General features: G+C 42.7%; 1 protein-coding gene across 8 annotated transcripts in view; it reads right to left on the bottom strand.

The window, feature by feature from the left end:
• Positions 1 to 21,003, bottom strand: part of RUFY3 (RUN and FYVE domain containing 3) — a 105,104-nt gene that overhangs the window by 5,860 nt on the left and 78,241 nt on the right. For 3 of the 8 annotated variants that reach the window (XM_075860726.1, XM_075860731.1, XM_075860730.1), the window contains exons 13-17: positions 18,445 to 18,564; positions 13,218 to 13,353; positions 10,702 to 10,775; positions 10,145 to 10,178; positions 5,774 to 5,848 (exon numbers count right to left, since the gene is read on the bottom strand). In XM_075860726.1, coding sequence (XP_075716841.1) covers positions 5,774 to 5,848; positions 10,145 to 10,178; positions 10,702 to 10,775; positions 13,218 to 13,353; positions 18,445 to 18,564 — 439 coding nt within the window. Of the gene's footprint in view, positions 1 to 3,528; positions 3,577 to 5,773; positions 5,849 to 10,144; positions 10,179 to 10,701; positions 10,776 to 13,217; positions 13,354 to 18,444; positions 18,565 to 20,531; positions 20,848 to 21,003 lie in introns of those variants that run through there. The other 5 variants (XM_075860733.1, XM_075860734.1, XM_075860728.1 and 2 more) reach the window with 4 other exon arrangements.

Below are 21,003 nucleotides of genomic sequence, written 5' to 3' on the forward strand. Positions count from 1 at the left end.
TTTGGTGACCAAAAAACAGATTTTGGCGTTTTAAAGTCTTTATTGCTTAGTGTTCATTATGAGCTAAAAATTAGTTTTACTTTATTCTGCGGGTCGATTCGATTATGGCGATACCATATGTATATCGTTTTTGTATGCTTTGCAGCGTTTGCACAATAAAATCACCGATTTATAAAATAATTTATTTACGCCATAACTTTTTTATTTTTCAGTCAAAAAAGCGGTGTGAGGGCTTGTTTTTTGCAGGACGGGTTGTAGTTTTTATTGCTACTATTTTGGGGTTCATGCGACTTTTTGATCACTTTTTATTCTATATTTTGGGAGGGGTGGTGACCAAAAAACAGGGATTCTGGAATTGTTTTTAGTTTGTTTTTTTTTGCCGCGTTCATTGTGTGGGAAAAACAACATTATACTTTTATAGATTGGGTCATAACGAACGCAGTGATACCAAATATGTGTACGGTCTTTTAAAGTTTTCATTTTTTTCCTATAATAAGAGACTTCTTATAGGAAAAAAAAATGACTTTTATTTTTACACTTTTGTAAAACATTTTTATTAACTTTTTAGTGCCACGTATTCAAACGGTCAGTGTGACGTCACACAATTGCATGGGGGCTGCCGATGTGCTACAAACCCCCTAAATGCGGCGAACGCAATCGAGCACCGCATTTAACGTGTTAATTGCCGAAATCGATGAGCTGATAGGCAACAGTGGAGTGTCAGCTGTCGGGGACAGCTGACCTCCCGGTTCCCGATGCACACTGTCACCATCACGAACGACAGTGACGTCCTGTCACTCTGACAGGAAGTCTATCAGGAGGCTGGTCCTGATAGGCTTCCGTACATAGCAGACACAGAGGCCATTACTTGGCCTCCGGTCACCATGCTAGCCATCTGCAAACCTCACGATTTCATTGTGAGGTCTGCCGATGTGCTAGAAACGCCTAAAATGCGGCGATTGCAATTGGTCGCGCATTTAAGGGGTTAATTGCCGAAATGAGCGGAAATGAGCCGCTAATCGGCAACAGTGGAGTGTCAGCTGTTGGGGACAGCTGGCCTCCCGGTGCACACTGTCGCCGACAGTGTGCACCGGGAACCGCGCAGTAACTGTACGTCCTGGTGCGCTAAGACACTGGCCACCCGGACGTACAGTTGCATCGTGCTGCGCCTAGGGGTTAAGAGGCTAAAGAGGTTGTCTTATACACAGGGGAAGCCGCATGTGGCTATATACTTCCCCTGCAGCGTTAAAATTAAAGACAGACCATTAAATTCAGTGGGGATGTAAAACCAACAACAAATAGCCAAGTGTTGTGATATTTGCGGTGGAAAAGCTGCAAAAATTGCAAAATGAATAATAAAGTTAATACTTACAGCCCAGCCGTTGTCATAGCAACACTTTGTTGTCCGTCCAGGCTAGCATCCTAGCTCCTAGTTTCATCCCATGTGACTGCTGCAGCGTCATCCCAGGGGGCCGGACAACGGAGGAATGCTGTTAACACAAGATGCGTCCCCATGACAACGGCTCAAAGTATAGGCCTTTTTTCTTTTAAATAGTTTGTTTCCGCAGCAGGCATTCCGGCCGAAAAACTGCACCACAATTTGCTGTGTGTTTATTAGAGCGGAATTCACTGCGGGTTCGCAGAGCCCAGCCTAAGGCCTGATTTACACGAGCGTGTGCGTTTTGCGCATGCAAAAAACGCTGCGTTTTGCGTGCGCAAAGGGCACATAACAGCTCCGTGTGTCATCAGCGTATGATGCGCGGCTGTGAGATTTTCTCGCAGCCGCCATCATTATGACTCTCCGTTTGGATGTTTATAAACAGAAAAGCACGTGGTGCTTTTCTGTTTACATTCAGAGTTTGACAGCTGTTGCGCGAATCACGCAGTTCGCACGGAAGTGCTTCCGTGCGGCATGCGTGGTTTTCACGCACCCGTTGACTTCAATGGGTGTGTGATGCGCGAACAGCGCACAAAGATAGGACATGTCGTGAGTTTTTCTCAGCGGACTCACGCTGAGCAAAACTCACGGACTGTCTGCATGTCCCCATAGACTAATATAGGTGCGTACGACACGCGTGAAAAGCACGCACGTATATCACGCTCGTGTAAACGAGGCCTAAGGGTAAGGCCACATGGTGCGGCCAGGTTGCGTTTACGTTGCATTTTTAAGCCGCAGCAAGTCATTTTTCAATAGAAGTCAACGGTGAAATTTTGGTTATGGACAGACTGCTGCTATTATATTACAATGTGTTTTTTGCGCGGTTGACCTAGTCTTCATAATGTCCGGTAATGCCAATGATGTTGCTGAACTGCTTGCGTTTTTGCTAACAGTTCTGCAATGCCTTGTAATCTTATATATATTTTTAAGTTTGATTGAAGCCCGATTTTTCATTGGTTTAAAATCAGGGAATAGCTATTTTTGATTGGACACGCGTTCCCCAGGTAACGGATTGCACGGACAGGCTCTGCCCCCTATTGATGACGTGGCAGCCCATAATTGGCTGCAACGTACATCATTCGATGACTTCTGGGACCTGCATTAAGGACTAATCTCTATCACTCGTCATTTATAATCAAGCACCGCAGCAATACCGCATGCAGATCACACAGCGATGTCAGAGACATCTGTATAACGTGTTCTTATATAAAACACAGCTGCCGCAGAACCTATTATTCAGATGTACAGAACTGTAGCTGTCCATTCATATGTCGCAAAATTGCGGCAAAACGCCACGACCGCTACGTCTGAATAATCCCGTCAGTGATGAGACCCTCATGATTTTTAGCTACGGAAAAAAAACGCATTTAATTTGTACTTGACACCTTTGTTCGCAAGCTCTGCCCTCCATCATTGTATACAGCTGCCTCAGCTCCTTCCTGCAGCCGCTTCTCGTGCGCACCAAATGTGTCACGTGACGTCCCCAGTTTCCCGCGCTGTCGCGTCCTCACAGGAAGTGGGTGAGCGGCCGCCGCCTCAGTTACGGGATCACATTATGTGTGGAGTTTGAGGTACAGCGGGGGCTCCGCGTCTCCGTCCACTGCCGGTGAATGTCATATCACTGCATGACGCGGTCTGGACGGTGAATCCCGGGGGGAAAGAATTACTAGGGGGAGTAGTGGTTACCCCGAGAGCAGTAGTCCTCTATTTATCTTCTCACTGAGGGCATGCCGAGGGTTGTAGTACCTCAGGTGCAGAGCTGCTCATCTATTAAATAGACACGTCGTCTGTGTCGTGTGAAACTACAACTCCCAGCATGTGGCCACACCACCCTTAGAGACCAGAAATACAGTGACATGACTGCAAAAACTCATTTTATTAAGAATGAAAAAAAATATATATAAGGAGATGACGTATATAACATAAGTGAAATATAGAATAACTGGTATATAATAAATACATAAAATACCTGCAACTGGTGTATAACGATACATAACTGGAATATAAAACATATAATATAACGAATATAAAATGATATAAATATAAAAATGATGCCAAATGGGCATGAATCAGAAGTCCCCGCCCCTCATCCACCACTTCGTAGTTTAGTCTGGGATCACTGGCTTAGGACTTATTTCCTAAAGGGAATAAAAAATGTTTGATCATATGATCATAGTGTTAAGGATTTTTAATGGTGCTTCCAATAACATTGGGTCCGGTGTCACCAGTATTCCACCCGTACTTACGGACCCGTTTCCTCTGCACTAATCGGCAGCCCCTTCTCTCCATCAGTGCTGGAAAGAGAGAAGGGGCAGCCCTTTCGGGCAGAGTTTCCGCAGCGATTGAAAGTAAAAGAAGTTCATACGTACCGTTGTCTTGGTGACGCGTCCCTCTTGACATCCAGTCCGACCTCCCTGGATGACGCGGCAGTCCATGTGACCGCTGCAGCCTGTGATTGGCTGCAGCGGTCACATGGGATGAAACGTCATCCCGGGAGGCCGGACTGGAGGAAGAAGCAGGTAAGTTAACTTTTAATACTCTCTAATTATTATGCGGGTCGTGCTCCCATATAAATTATGAGAGCACGGTCTGTAGAAAGCAAATAACAGGACATGTCCTATTTTTTGCGGAGCGTTTCTACGGCACAGGCACCTTCCTGTAAATATACAGGAAGGAGTCCATGGGCAATAGACGTGAATGGGTCCGTAATTACGGACTAATTCTACGGTCGTTTGCATGGGGCCTTAGAACACATAATTGGGTATTTAAATAGTGAGCTTTTATTCTATCTATACCGTAAGTCAACCTCCCGAGCAACGCCGGGTATAAAAGCTAGTGAACTATATCCAGGAAGCACCTAACAAATTTAACACCAGAGAAAACCATGTCCATAAACTATGCGCATAAAAAAACGCAACAGAACTGCAGCATTAAAGAGACAAAAAACGCATGCAGTTGACCGTATGCGGTTTTCAAACGCAACAAAACCGCGTCAACGACGCACCGTGTGGCCTTGAGACAGCTTCATTGAAGGAATAATTCTAGATGTTTCTAAGATTGTTTCCTATTGAAGACCACGGGGGGGAGATTTTATATGCGGTTTGTTCCCATAAAATAACAAAACTACAGTATTTATTTTATCACATCTTGTGTGAATATGACCTAACAGCATTTTCTAATTAATCCCTTAACGACCGCCCACAATCTTTTGACGGCAGGCGGTGCAGGTGCTTAGTCTACAGCGACGTCTTTTGGCGTCGCTGTAGATGAGGCTGATGAGCGCTCTTGTGAGTGCTTATCCTCTAAGCAGAAGCTGTAACTTAGAGCTCCTGATCCTAGAGCAGCCACCTGAACACAGCTGGGGTCGGAAAACATTCGGACCCCAGCTGTTTAACCCTTTGATCGCCGTGGTCCGTGACCGCGGCATGATCAAAGGGAACTTCTGTCTTTGATTGCGTCACTGGAAACCTGGTGACCTGAATCAAAGAGCAGAGAATCCCTCTGCAGTCAGCCCTGGGGACCTACAAAGGACCCCAGGGTTGTTTATTATGTTTGCCTGCTGTTAGGGCACTATGTGCTGCCCTAACAGCAGCCAGTGTCAAAGTGACAGAGTATAACATATACAGGATTATGCTAATACATTACAAGTAAAAAATAAAATTATAAATAAAAGTTATCCCTTAATGGGATTAAAAAATAAAAAATAAAAAAAATAAAAAGGAAAAAATAAATAACTAAAAAAATCCCCCCAAAAAGTAATTAGTTTGCATAAAATATATTTTATTGCCCCTACATTAAATAAAAACAAATAACCTACACATATTAGGTATCTATATGACCGTAATAACCTGAATTAATCGAACAGGTTATTTAGCATGAAACGTGAACGGGATAAAAAAAACAAACAAGAAAAATAATGATGAATAGCTTTTTCCTTTATTCACGCCGTAAAAATAACTTTTTATACCCTCAAACTGTGAAAAAATATAATACAATTTCTCCAAGGCGTTATACAGCCACGTCAATGAAAAAATAAAAATGTTAAGGCTGCTGAATGGCAGAGAGGTAAAAAACGGAAAAATGTAGATGGTCACTAAGGCCTTTTCAGGCCCGGTCATTAAGGGGTAAATAGTTAATTCAGCTTCCAATATAGAACACCTTTGTTGTATGTTATCAGACGAGACCCACATTTAAAGGGGATAGGACCCCTTTCACATGGCTCAGTATTTTCTGTACCTCAAATAATGTGTTTTGGGAATCAACTAAAGATATTTCAGAGAAAAGTCACGAAAATACAGTTATATATATTATAAAATGAACATTTCAGACGATTACCTTGGTAAGCAAGATGCTGGATTCTTCTCGACACAGTTGACACATTTGAAGGATATTCTTTTCACCATCTTGAGCCTTATAAAGAATATCATTCTTAATACTGTATATCTGCTATTGTATTTTATATGATTATACACTTTATGGACAAAAATATTGGGACACCTCTTAATCATGGCATGGCTAGGTGCTTGATTTTATACACCAGGGGCAGTGAGACTAAATTAAATACCTGAGTTTAGTCTGCCTTTACAAACATTTGTGAAAGAATGGGTCATTCTAAAGGCCTCGGTGAATTTGAAAGCAGTACTGTAATAGGATGTCACCGCTGCAATTATTGCCAAGCCGAAGCGTTTAAGAACAGCAGCAACTCAGCCACAAAGTGACCGCCCACGTAAAGTTACAGAGAGGGGTCGCCAAATGCTGAGGCACATTGGCGACTTTTATGCACGAAGCTTTGCGGTCTCAATAACTGCAGAGCTACAAACCTACTCTGGCATAATCACAAAAACTGTGCTGGGAGCTTCATGGTATAGGTTTCTATGGCCAAGCAGCTGCATGTAAGTCTTACACTACCAAGCACAATGCCAAGCATCGGATGGAGTGGTGTAAAGTACGCTGCCACTGGACTCTGGACACAGTGATGGATGAGTCTGGGTTTGGCGAGTGTAAGGAGAACGTTACCTGCCTGACTGCATTGTACCAACTGTAAAGATTGGTGGAGGAGGGATAATGCTATGGGGTTGTTTTTCAGGGTTTGGCCGAGGCCCCTTAGTTCCTGTGAGAGGAAATCTTAATGCTCCAGCATACCAATACATTTTGGACAATTGTGTGCTTCCAGCTTTGTGGATACAGTTTGAGGAAAGCCCTTTACTGTTTCAGCATGACTGTGCCCCAGTGCACAAAGCAAGGTCCATAAAGACATGGTTGGGTGAGTTTGGTGTGTAAGAATTTGACTGGCCCATACAGAGCCCTGACCCCATCAAACAACTTTGGGATGAACTAAGACAGATTGCGAGCCAGGCTCTCTCCAATTCCATGATAACCCCTTAACGACATGCCACATACATGTATGCGATAGCCGATAAGAGGAAGTCTGGAGCAGGCTCACGAGCTGAGCTGACTCCATACTTACCGGGTGACGGCTGTGTAATACAGCCGACACCTCAATGCAAAGGGCCTGAAATCAACGATCAATTCGATTTTGCCCGTTTAACCCCTTAAATGCACCGGGCCATGGCGACCACAGCATTTAAAGCGTTAGAATCAGCAGGGGGTGGCCTTCTCCGACGTGCCATCGGCACCCCCACAACGCGATTGTGGGCTGCCGACAGTAGTCATGTCAGCCTTGGGGCCACAGGTCTGCCAACTTTGTACTCCTTTGAAGCCCTGCCTCTGGTAGGGCTTCAAAGGGGACTGGAAGTATAGCGATATACTGCAATACATTAGTATTGCAGTATATCATGCAAGCGATCCAAGGATTGCTATTTCTGAAGACGGGGAGGAAAAAACAAAAAGGGGATAAAGATTTAGAATGGGATGATATAGAAGCTCCTGTAGGTGTCCGAATATTTTTGTCCATGTAGTTTGTTATTTACTTATTTAAATGAAAAATATATAATAAGAAACATGGACATATAATGTGAGGTAGAAGATAAAAGAACTAGGTCCTTGTAATACACAACCCCGCTGATACAGCAGGGGCGTAGCTAGGGGGGGGGGGGGCAAGCGGGGCATGTGCCCCGGGCGCAGTTCGGAGGGGGGCGCCAGCGCCACCTCCTCCTGCACTATAATTGTACCTGTGTCGCAAGGACACAGGTACAATTAGAAGCAATGAATGACCGGGCACGTTCCGTGCCCGGCCATTCAGCCCCGCTCCACGAATGAAGCGACTGGTACCTTTTGTACCAGTGACGCTTCCGTCGATGAAAGGCGCTGACTGACTGGCAGGGAAAGTCATCATGCCCAGCCAATCAGCGCCTTTCATAGACGCTGCGTTCAACCCCCTGGAGACCTGCGCAGAAGAGAGCAGGTCTCCATGGCTGCCGGACGGCGTGGGAGCGGGAATAAGGGGAGTTTGAAAATATATATATATATTTTTTAAATTGTAATAGACGTGTGGCTGTATCTGCGGGGGGGACTTTGTCTACACGGGGGGGGGGGGGGGCTTTATCTACGGGGGGTGTCCATCTACAGGGGGACTATATCTACAGTGCTGGGCTATATACAGGGGGACTATATCTACAGGGGGGCTATATACAGGGGGACTATATCTGAAGGGGGCTATATACAGGGGGACTATATACTGGAGTGGGCTGTCTATAGAGCACCATATACAGGGGTGGGCTATATAGTATATAGCCCCCTGTAGATATAGCCCACCCCTGTATATGGTGCTCCATAGATAGCCCCCCCTGTAGATCTAGTCGCCCCGTAGATATAGCCCAGCCCCGTAGATATAGCCCAGCCCCGTAGATATAGCCCAGCCCCGTAGATATAGCCCAGCCCCGTAGATATAGCCCAGCCCCGTAGATATAGCCCAGCCCCGTAGATATAGCCCAGCCCCGTAGATATTGTCCCCCTGTAGATATAGCCCACCCCTGTAAATAGTATCCCACAAATAGCTCCCCCTATAGTGCTCCACAGATAGCCCACCCTTGTATATAGTATATACAGGGGTGGGCTATCTGTGGAGCACTATATACAGGGGTGGACTATCTAGTGGAGCACTATATACAGGGGTGGACTATATGTACAGGGGGGCTATACACAGGGGTGGGCTATCTGTGAAACACTATATACAGGGGTGGACTATATGTGAGGCACTATATACAGGGGTGGGCTATATCTACAGGGGGGCTACATACATGGTTGGGCTATACGTGGAGCACTATATACAGGGCTGGGCTATATCTACAGGGGGCTATATACAGGGGTGGGCTATACGTGGAGCACTATATACAGGGCTGGGCTATATCTACAGGGGGCTATATACAGGGGTGGGCTATCTGTAGAGCACTATAGGGGGAGTTATTTGTGGGACACTATATACAGGGGTGGTCTATATGGGGGCACTTTTCTACAGGGGCTCTATGGCAGGCACTATCTACAGGGGTCACAGTGTGTGTGTGTGTGTGTGTGTGTGTGACAGGGTGTATGGTGCTATTATAATTAGAGGTGCAGTGTTTGGCGCTATTATATTTAGGGGTGTAGTGTGTGGTATAATGAGAACTTTATATTTATTTATAGGTGCAGAAATGTTGGAAAAGTGAGAAGCTGAAGACATGTGAGCGGCAAACTGCAGAAATGGATCGGGAGAAGTCGTCATAGAGGTCTGGACCAAATGGAGAAAAAGAACTAGAATCTGAGACGTCACCGGTGAGTCACTTAATGTAAATGTTTATTCTGCCTCTAATCAGTAATGTAGTCACTGTATGATCTGCAGCGAGATGATGGGTGGAATGATTATGATAGGATTTATTTTTTGTGAAACGGCATCTCCCAGCATATACTTACCATTGTTCGGGCCATGCTGGGAGCTGTAGTTTTACGCCGTACACACCTATACGGCAGGGGTTGCACTAAATTGAGCTGTATTTGTGCTCGTGTTGTATATATGTAGTGAGCATGGTTCTGGTGTTGTGTATAGAACCATATTGCTTGTGAAATGTACAAATAATTTTATGCTCGTGTTACATAAAAAGAAATGACACGTCGATTGGTAGAGAAAACAAACACGGCGAGGGGGAAGGAGATGTCGGGAAAGAGGATGGGGGGGGGGGCGCCAAACTGAATCTTTGCCCCGGGTGCTGGAGAACCTATCTACGCCTCTGGATACAGAACTTCTTTCTCATGTAGTAACGTCAGCCACTGATTGATTGACATGAAAATCCACCTTTCCTTCTCAAATAGGTTCAGCAGCATCTAGGTAAATGCACTGTACAGATGCTGTGGATTGTCTGAGAGAAGATAGACAGGGAAGCCTTCATGTCTATCAATCAGTGACATAAAGCTCCCCCTACTTAATATAAGGAAAGCTTCCGCTTGTATATTTGACTACGACGGATCTCTAATAATGAATTGAATGACTGTGCACCCCCAATAAGTATTTGGCAGTGGGACCTCTGACATCTTTGAGTCTTCGTGTACCTAAAATATTGAATTATTCTGATGTCAGAACACATTAATCATACAAGTGGATTGTTGACCAAGTACATTTAATCCAGAAATCCTGATTACCGCTTTTGTGATATTCCCTCCTTTTTCCCTTCAATCATACGGTCATATATATTGCGGAGCCTAGAGAAGAATTTCTTGCTACGAAACCCCCAAAAAAAATAAATCATACGACTGAACCTCCCAATATACACAAACCTCGCTCTCTGGGTCGATTGAAGGTGATGTTGTACTGAAAAAAATGAATGACAAAGTTATTCTTCAAAAATAGAAACAAATGATAGGAGAAACAATAGGTTTCTTATTTTTGTAATGTTTTAGCTAGATTTGTAAAAACTTTATCTGCATAGTCACAAACCCAAAAGTCAAAAGAAATTGGTTTATAATAAAAGCTATCAGTGTCATATGATAAATTAACTGTTAGAGGGAACGTGGCATTACTTATGGAGGTCTGAGGCTGACACTTTGCACGGACAGCTTTCCAGAAAGGACAGCTTACAACAGCAGGTGATTCGGAGCCGACACGGACTGCCTTCTGACTTTACACCTCAGACACTGTTAATTCAGATGTGGTGACCCCTATTTTGTAGTTCTCTCTCTCGCTCTTCAGATCTAGGACAGTATGGGCAGTCATATATAAAGACGCAGTCTTCTGGTAAGTGTGTTTGGGCATGCAGACTGAGCCCTCTCCGTTCTCATGTAGAGCATGTGCATTATGTTGCTTGTAATGTAGTTCAGCATTGAGCATTACATACTTCTTTTGTGTGGTGCTGCCGGTTTCACTTGCAGCTTGTTTCACATTTTCATCCGCTTCTTTATGCGGAGTGTTCTGAGGAAATAAGACAGGTCACTTTAAAACCTTTCCAGAAATACCGAACCTGAATAAAAGCAAAATTTCAGAAAGAGTTGTCTGAAAATAGGCTTCTAAACCAAATACCCTATTAAGATTTAATACATCAACTAGTGGGGAGATCAGCTACAAAAAGGGTCTCTCTCTCTCGATGTCTCTGGAGGACCCGGCCTGTCCACGCATTACACAGACAGGCCATTGATTTCAATGGGCACCATGTAATGCTTCCCGGTGGTGGCATCGTAAGAAAATTACACATGCTAAAAGCTCACAGCTAATTGCTGAAGGTTTCAGCAGAGGGACTCTCCTTGATCACTTTATATTCGGGGGGACTCTTGATAAAGGGGTTGTCCACTTTGGGCAATCCCTTTTTAAGACTAAAACAGTGTCTCTATTGGGGTATATTGTTTTGTTTATAGTTTTGCTCTTGCAACACTGGAAAAGTACAGTGTAAAAAAAATTATATATATATATATACACACACACACACACACACACACACACACACACACACACACACACACACACACGGTGGGCCATTTATATGCATACACCTAAATAAAATGGGAATGGTTGGTGATATTAACTTCCTGTTTGTGGCACATTAGTATATGGGAGGGAGGAAACTTTTCAAGCTGGGTGTTGACCATGGTGGCCATTTTGAAGTCGGCCATTTTGTATCCAACTTTAGTTTTTTCAATGGGAATAGCGTCATGTGACACATCAAACTTATCGAGAATTTCACAAGAAAAACAATGGTGTGCTTGGTTTTAACGTTACTTTATTCTTTCATGAGTTATTTACAAGCTTCTCTTTGTTTACAGCCATTGACATGTCGCAGAGGTTAACACGTGAGGAGCGGATAGAAATTGTGTTGATGTCTGGTGAAAGCAGTACCCCGGTCATTGCAGCAGATGTCAATGCAAGACACCGTACGAGACCACCCATCTCCCATGCTACAGTTTGCAAACTGCTTGCCAAGTTTCGTGAAACTGGTTCAGTGTTGGATTTGCCCAAATGTGGACGCATGAAAACTGTCACTAATGAAGAAACATCAGTGGCTGTCCTAGCTTCATTCAGCAAGAGCCCACAGCGTAGCACTCGCCGCATGTCACTGGAGAGTGGCATCAGTCGAACATCCCTTCGGCGGATATTAGCTACTCACAAATGGCACCCTTACAAACTCCAGCATCTCGAGGATGACCCAGATCGGCGCACTGAATTTGCAGAATGGGCAAAACAAAAATCGGAACAGGACCCTCAGTTTACACAGAACATTTTGTTCAGTGATGAGGCAAACTTTTATGTGAATGGTGAAGTTAACAAACAAAACCACCGCTATTGGTCTGACACTAACCCACATTGGATAGATCCCTCCAAGACTGTTGGAACACAAAAATTGATGGTATGGTGTGGTATATGGGGTATAAAGATAGTGGGGCCATTCTTCATCAATGGAAACCTCAAGGCCACGGGATATCTGAAATTGCTACATGATTATGTGTTTCCCTCTTTATGCACTGAAGCTGGCACGTTCCCTGAGTTTTTCCAGCAAGATGGTGCACCACCACATTATGGGTGTCAGGTCCGAGCATTCCTAGATGAACAGTTTCCTGGAAAGTGGATTGGTCGTCGTGGGCCAGTTTAATGGCCCCCTAGGTCTCCCGATCTGACCCCCTTAGACTTTTATCTTTGGGGTCATCTGAAGGCAATTGTCTATGCTGTGAAGATACGAGATGTGCAGCAACTGAAACTACGGATACTGGAAGCCTGTGCTAGCATTTCTTCTGCGGTGTTGCTATCAGTGTGTGAAGAGTGGGAGAAGAGGGTTGCATTGACAATCCAACACAATGGGCAGCACTTTGAACACATTTTATAAGTGGTCAGAAACTTGTAAATAACTCATGAAAGAATAAAGTAACGTTAAAACCAAGCACACCATGGTTTTTCTTGTGAAATTCTCGATAAGTTTGATGTGTCACATGACCCTCTTCCCATTGAAAAAACTAAAGTTGGATACAAAATGGCCGACTTAAAAATGGCCGCCATGGTCAACACCCAGCTTGAAAAGTTTCCCCCCTCCCATATACTAATGTGCCACAAACAGGAAGTTAATATCACCAACCATTCCATTTAGGTGTATCCATATAAATGGCCCACCCTGTGTGTGTATATATATATATATATATATATATATATATATATATATATATGATTATAATGTACCCTTTATGGCCTTTTCAGAATGAATGAATAAAAAATATATTGATTACAAACAAAAATATCGCCACTAACCCAAACCATAACTTTAGGCCCACACCAATCCCTCAAACGACTCGTGTCATCATTATTTTAAAGTACCGTTACTCTAATTGAAATTAAAAGGCGTAGACATGTTTAGAACTGCTTGACATGAATTACAGTTTTCACCATGTTTTTTTGCAGAAGATGTGGTATTCTCAACGGTGAGTATTTATTTTCAGGCATTTCTTTTGCTTTCTGATTTCCAGAAGACCTTCGGTTTCGCTCTTTCTTCATGTCCATTTCATATTGAGAGCTAAAAAAGAACAGAAGAGAAACAATTTTAGATTATATCACCACAGAATGTATTTTCCACATGGTGAACGATTATTACGAAGCCTGCAATAAAGCAAGACATACTAAGGGTATGTTCACACGCTGAGAGGCAGTTACGTGTGAAAAGACAGACTGTTAACAGCTGCCTCGTTTCACACGTAAAAGCTCCTCCTCGTAATTTACGAGGCGTCTGAGACGCTCGTAAACCTTGAGCCGTGCTTCATTGATTTCAATGAAGAACGGCTCAAATTACGTGGCAAAGAAGTGCCCTGCACTTCTTTGCCGAGGCAGTAAATTTACGGGTCGTTGTTTGACAGCTGTGAAACGACGACTCGTAAATAACAGGTCGTCTGCACAGTACGTCGGCAAACCCATTCAAATGAATGGGCAGATGTTTGCCGACGTATTGTAGCCATATTTTCAGACGTAAAACGAGGCATAATACGCCTCGTATACGTCTGAAATTTGGCCGTGTGAACATACCCTAAAGGATATGACATTACAATGTCTCACACCATTTTAAATAGGAGACCTAAAGTTCTTCCTTTGCTCCTACAACATGACTTGCCAGGTAATGCTAATACTAGAGGTTTCATATTAGTTGGAAAACCACAGGTTATCCAATTGTATTCTAAAAAATAAGCATAACATAATACTGTCTTAATAGCTACTTAAAGGGATCTCTCACTGAAAACCCCCCCAAAATGAACAAGTTTTAGGTTCCAACCCTAAAGAACATTATGCTCGCTTACAACCTTCCAGAGAAGACAGTGCTACTCTAGCTTCATATATATATATATATATATATATATACATATATACACACACACACATACATACACTCACCCACACTCTTCCCGAGATAAAACTCGTGTCGATGCTTTTAACCTCTGAATATGATTACATTTGTAATGCACTTACTGTATTAAAATTGGCCCCATTTCCCGATGCTGCCATGGGGCACATGTCTGGTGATGTCACTCTTTGCCCGCTGCGTTTACCAGCCGTATACCTATCACATGGTCAAACACTTTAAAGTTTCTGCCTGGTATACGACACGTCACTAGTGACTTGCAGTGTACAGCCGGGCTGTTCGGTTATACAGCCAGGAACGCACATGTGAGGACCCTGCTCTACTCTCGCTTGACAAGTGGACAAACGAGAGAACAGCAGGGACTGTGCATGCTGGTAAAAACACAGCGGGCAAAGTGTAGTGTGATGTCACCAGTCGTGCCCCATGGCAGCATCGGGAAGCGGGGCCAATTTTTATACAGTAAGTGCATTACAAATGTAATCACATTCCGGGATTAAAATCACTGACACAAAAGTTCTCTCTCGGAAAACCCCATTAAGGCTATCAACTTAACCAGACTAATCCTAAAAGGTAATTCTTTTAGCAACTTTGCAAATAGTCATTAAAATTCTCCTACTATTTTGTGTACAGCGCTTCTATGCAGTCTCCATTGTTACAGACTACATGTATAGTCTTATCATGCAGTCAAAGACATCTGTCCCCTACTTCTTGGTAAACTACCGAACGTATGTTATCAGTCTCATGTACAAGGATACTCATTTTCATATCGGTACAGTATGAAGCCTCGAAAGACCTTTACATGTTTTAGGCATTCCCACAGGAACGGGATGGAAGCAGTACGATTCAGGTGGTTCACTTCTCATCCAGCTAAAAATGTAACCGCCAACAGCAATAGTGGCAACGCCATTAAAGTGTGATTTGACCAAGGGTTACAATAGTCATGGTCACAGAAGACAGCTTGGATGGACTATCTTACATAATTAAATCGCTATGTACATGAAGAACGTTGTACTTGCACGGCAGCGAAGTGTGATGGAGATCAAGAGAAAAAAACGCTACAGCTCAACAAGAGTTAATAAATGGTCATTCCCATATGAAAAGAATATTAAAAAACCCTTCTACATGTAAAAAATAAAAAAAGCGTCACTGTCATCTCTGGAGTCAAAACTGGTGCAATGGAAAAATGGAGTAATTTTCCACAGTAACCAATTAGATTGCGGCTTTCATAGAGCCTCTGAAAATCAAGAGGTGTAATCGGATTGGTTGCTATTGGCAACTACTCCACTTTCCTATGCACTAGTTTTGATAAATCTCCCCTAATGTTCTTTCAGGCTTAAACCTAAAAATTGGCAGTGATTTGCAGGATTGTTTTAGTTCTCCTCCTCTCTGGATCAAAATAGCTACAGATATGCAATTACACTGCTGGTTTATTGAATTTAGAGAGCAGCCACATGGTGACTATGTAGCACAAAAAGTAGCAAATATGCAAGAACAGATTGGTATATTGCTGAGAAATAGCATTATGGAAAGATCAGAATTGCAGCAAGCGCAGGAGCAGTATAGCAGGGATGGTCACTTTACCCACTGTTCACATATAGAATTCTCTGTAGGACATCAAACCTAGAGGCACGCTCTCTTTATTAAATGTATATGATTTTGAATGCTTGAGATTTACTGAATATCAAGCTTGCAGCCTGCTGGATTACACTTCTCCAGCACCCCCATGCATGGAGAGGTGCGCTATAGTGAACAGAAACCTGTACTATCCAGAGATAGACATCTCTCTCTTATATATACTAGTCCTTCTCAATGAAGTAGAAGATCATCAAAAAGTTAATTTCAGTAATTCAATTCAAAAAGTGAAACTCATATTATAACGATTCATTACACAGAGTAATCTATTTCCAGCATGTTTTTCTTTTAATGTTGATGATTATGGGAACAGTTAATGAAAACCCAAAATTTAGTGGGTCACAAAATTAGAATGTTATATAAGCCCAATTCAAAAATGATTTTTAATACCGAAATGTTGGTCTACTGAAAAGTATGTACAGTATCTGGTCAATACTTGGTCAGGGCTCTGACTCTGAATTACTGCATCAATGCGGCGTGGCATGGAGGCGATCAGCCTGTGGCACTGCTGAGGTGTTATGGAAGCCCAGGTTGCGTTGATAGCGGCCTTCAGCTCGTCTGCCTTGTTGGGTCTGGTCTCTCATCTTCCTCTTGACAATACCCTATAGATTCTCTACGGGGTTTAGGTCAGGCGAGTTTTCTGGCCAATCAAGCACAGTGATACTGTGGTTATTAAACCAGGTATTGTTACTTGTGGCAGTGTGGGCAGGTGCCAAGTCCTGCTGGAAAATGAAATCAGCATCTCCATAAAGCTTGTCAGCAGAGGGAAGCATGAAGTGCTGTTAAACTTCCTGGTAGACGGCTGCGTTGACTAGACTTGATATAACACACTGGACCAACACTGCTGCTCAGTGGTCCAAAGTCCTGTTTTCAGATGAAAGTAAATTTTGCATTTCATTTGGAAAACAAGGTCCCAGACTCTGGAGGAAGAGTGGAGAGGCGTCAATCCAAGTTGCTTGTGGTCCAGTGTGAAGTTTCCACAGTCAGTGATGGTTTGGGGGCCATGTCATCTGCTGGTGTTGGTCCACTGTGTCATATCAAGTCCAGAGTCCACGCAGCGTCTAGCAGGAAATTTCAGAGCACTTCATGCTTCCCTCTGCTGACAAGCTTTATGGAGATGCTGATCTCAATTTCCAGCAGGACTTGGCACCTGCCCACACTGCCAAAAGTTTAATAACCACAGTATCACTGCGCTTGATCGGCCAGCAAATTCGCCTGACCTAAACCCCATAGAGAATCTATAGGGTATTGTCAAGAGGAAGATGAGACACCAGACCCAACAATGCAGACGAGCTGAAGGCCGCTATCAAAGCAACCTGGGCTTCCATAACACCTCAGCAGTGCCACAGGCTGATCACCTCCATGCCACGCCGCATTGATAACACCTCAGCAGTGCCACAGGCTGATCACCTCCATGCCACGCCGCATTGATGCAGTAATTCATGCAAAAGGAGCCCCGACCAAGTATTGAGGGCATATACTGGACATACTTTTCAGTAGGGCAACAATTCGGTATTAAAAATAATTTTTGAAATTGGGATTATATAATATTCTTAGTTTGAGACATTACATTTTGGGTTTTCATGAACAGTTACTATAATCATTAACATTAAAAGAAAAAAATGCTGGAAATAGATCACTCTGTGTGTAATGAATCTATATAATATAGGAGCTTCACTTTTTGAATTGAATTACGGAAATAAACTTTTTGATGATATTCTAATTCATAGAGAAGGACTAGTATATACTGTATATCGATCAATTGTGGTGTGGCTAGCTGGAAGAATTCATAATATATATATATATATATATATATATATATATATATATATCTCGCGCTCGCTCTCTATATCTCGCTCTCTCTCTATATCTCGCTTGCTCTCTCTATATCTATCTATCTATCTTATATATATATATATATATATATATATATATATATATATATATATATCTCGCTCACTCTCTCTCTATATAGCTCATCTTTTGCACCTTCAAGCCACAAAGTCAGCATGATTCGTGTATTGTTTTGTAAATCCAAGGCAGCAGCAAGCAAAGCTTCGAAATTATAATACAGGTATGGGACCTTTATTACAAATGCATGAAGTTTACATTAGAACAGGTTTACCCTGTCATTTATAGCATCACAGTAAACACTTTAAAAAAAAACAAACACCATGAGAATTTACCTCCGGCTCTCCCATGCAATATCAGCATTCCCTTCCAAAGAGAAGGAGCTGGGTAAATGTAGTTGAATATGAGCGTATAGGTCCCATATCTGCACAATGATGAGCTAAACTGCATTAGGATTATGAATAGGTAGTGACATGTACACCAATTGCAGCGTGAAATCTGATTTATTATACACCACCAAATATTATTAGGGTTTTTTTGCAGGTTGTGACAACTTGTACTTACAATACCAACATTGTCATTTATAATTTATGAACTAGAGACAGGTTCAGATAATCCTGAAAGTTTGAAGACAATATCCTAAAATCTTTTAATGTGGGTGCAATGAAAGATATCACCACCTGCAAGAGGTTAGGAAATGTCTGGCACCAGAGACACCCAGATAGCATCACCACTGCTTCTGACTAGAACTACACCAAGCAATCATTTCTTCACCACTGCTTTCGGAGATGATCCACTTCCAACTGTAGACTCTCAATCTTGTCACCAAACTCTTGCTTGAAGAGTCTGTTGGCGTCCTCGGCCTCCAGCCGATCTCGCTCCGACACTCTCAATCTGGATTTGAGTCACATGAATGGGTAATAAAAAAAAACAAAAAAACAAAAACAAAAGGCAATGGTGGTGATGGGGATAAGGAAGGGATTAAGAAACAAAATATAAAACCCAAAGAAAAACAAAAGTAAAAGGGTGGAAAAATTAGAATGGACAGAGTACTTAAAAATAAAGGAGATGAGGGAAATCTATACAATATTTACAGAAGCTTGAAGGTGAAGCAGGCAAAAACGGATCTAAAGCTATTCATTAAATAGATCTCCTAAAAGGTTACATATAATGGATTCAAGGAAACACTGCACTTCTATTGTCAGCTATGGCTGAAATGTTTCTATATTGTTCGTGTAAGGATCAGTTCACACGTTGCGTAAATACTGCGGATTTTCCGCAACGGATTTAGTTGCGAAAAATCCGCAGCATAATACAATAGCAGCAAAGCGGATGAGATTTTAACAAATCTCATCCACACTCTGCGTAAATACGAAGCAGAAAAGAAACGCTCAGAAATGGACCTACGGTGCGGAATTTTATTCCGCAGCATGCCAATTGTATTTGCGTGAACGCTGCTGATTTGTTGTGGGTTGTCCCTATTAAATTAAATAGGGAGGTAAAACCCTCAGAGAAAATAGTAGTTGCTTTGTTATTTGCAGCGGAATCGCAGCGATTACGCCGCAAAAAAGACAACTCAGGAAAAAATTTAAATCTTATACTTCGCCACAAGCCTGTGTTTCCACCTTCAGGCCGGCCTCCTTGGATGACATTTCATCCCATGTGACCGTTGCAGCCAATCACAGGCTGTAGCGGCGGTCACATGGGATGAAACGTAATCCCAGAAGGCCGGGCTGGATGACTTCAGAGGGCCGGCCTCCTGGGATGACGTTACATCCCACATGTCCACCGCTGCAGCCAATCACAGGCTGTAGAGGTCTCCTCGGATAAAACGTCATCCCAGGAGGCCGGACAGCTATCAGGCAGGCTAAATGCTGCATCTTTCCACAGCGGACGTTCTAGGCGAAAAAATGCACCAGTTTGGTGCGGTTTTTCACCCGGAATTCCCTGCGGGTACGCTGTGTAACTTTATGCAGCGTATCCGCATCAGTATATGCAAGTCAAAACCAGTAACCAGAAAAAGCATGATGGAAACATTTGTAACTCTTCTGTATTTTGGAAGCCACTGGTTTTCGCTAACAAACCCGGATGAAAAATATTGACCAAAATACTGCTGTGTCAAAGAATAATAAAGATATTGAAGAGGACCTGCCAGCTCCGTTAGCATACCTGTTTTAGTAAATAATGCTGGAGCACTTTTTTTTTTTTTTTACGAACTCTATTGTGCCATTCCTCGGTTATTCCTCCTGGAAATGTATAAATAAACGGACAACTGGGTGTTACCATTCCCCTTGTCGATAGGGTGCCTTAGCACACACTGACACGGTACAATCAGGTCCACTTAATGTTTATACATTCATTTAATTGAAAGGTGCAATTTAAGTGCCACATAAAAGGTAAGTACTCCAGTGGATACCCTCATCACAGTTTAATGTGTCCAGATAAAGTGTCACCATATTAATTAAAACCAATTCCTGGTGTAAGGAGCAATGTCTTTCTTTCAGTAAGTATTTAAAATATGTAGTTTTAAATATGTCAGACACCGTGAATGTTTTCCGTCATGGGTTTTGCCTCAAATCTGCACGGTGTGATGTATCACATGATTCTATCTAGGTTCCTGACACATATGCAATCCTTTCTAGACCTATATACTCAAGATGTGAAGAACTGTTATGATAAGACAGCGTAATAATGAAGAACACTTCTTCCGTACTCCTGTGAAGGAATCTATTTGGGCGCGGCGGGGGGGGGGGGGGGGGGGCTAGTAATCTTTTAATGATCGAATACTTAAATTTCCTTTAGTAGATTTAAAATGACTGTACTACATAGGGATAAAAAGTTGATAAAGCATCACAAAGACATGGTTTTAAAAAGTTTATTTGGCAAATATTTGGGGGTTCTAACAAAGATTCCATCTATAGTGAGAGGGTGGGAGAAAAAAAGGGTAACAGAAAGGAGGAGCCATGGCTTCAAAATGCAGCAATTTTGAAATTAACAGTAGGCGACATTGAACATCTATGTAGTAGCTCGTAACATGGCAGACTTCCTCCCTCCGGCTACCAAGTTGCTCGGTTAGTGTCGGCGAGGAGCCTGGTATTAGCCGCCTAGTGCTGCTTCTGTAGGAGTTTACTGGCTGTGCTACTTAAGGTTTTTGCCTGTTTCACCAAATCCTTTTCACTGGTTTGTTAATTTAAGAACGAAAACAGAAAAAAGTTATATGGGGGTTGAGGGAAGTGATTAATAAAACAGACAGAACATCAAGAGGAAAAGATCAATTAAGAAATTCATAGATATACAACTAAAATAAAGACGACCTGTCAAGTTTGTGTAAGA

This window comes from Rhinoderma darwinii, chromosome 1 (genome assembly GCF_050947455.1).
Source record: "Rhinoderma darwinii isolate aRhiDar2 chromosome 1, aRhiDar2.hap1, whole genome shotgun sequence".
Classification (NCBI taxonomy): Eukaryota; Metazoa; Chordata; class Amphibia; order Anura; family Rhinodermatidae; genus Rhinoderma; species Rhinoderma darwinii.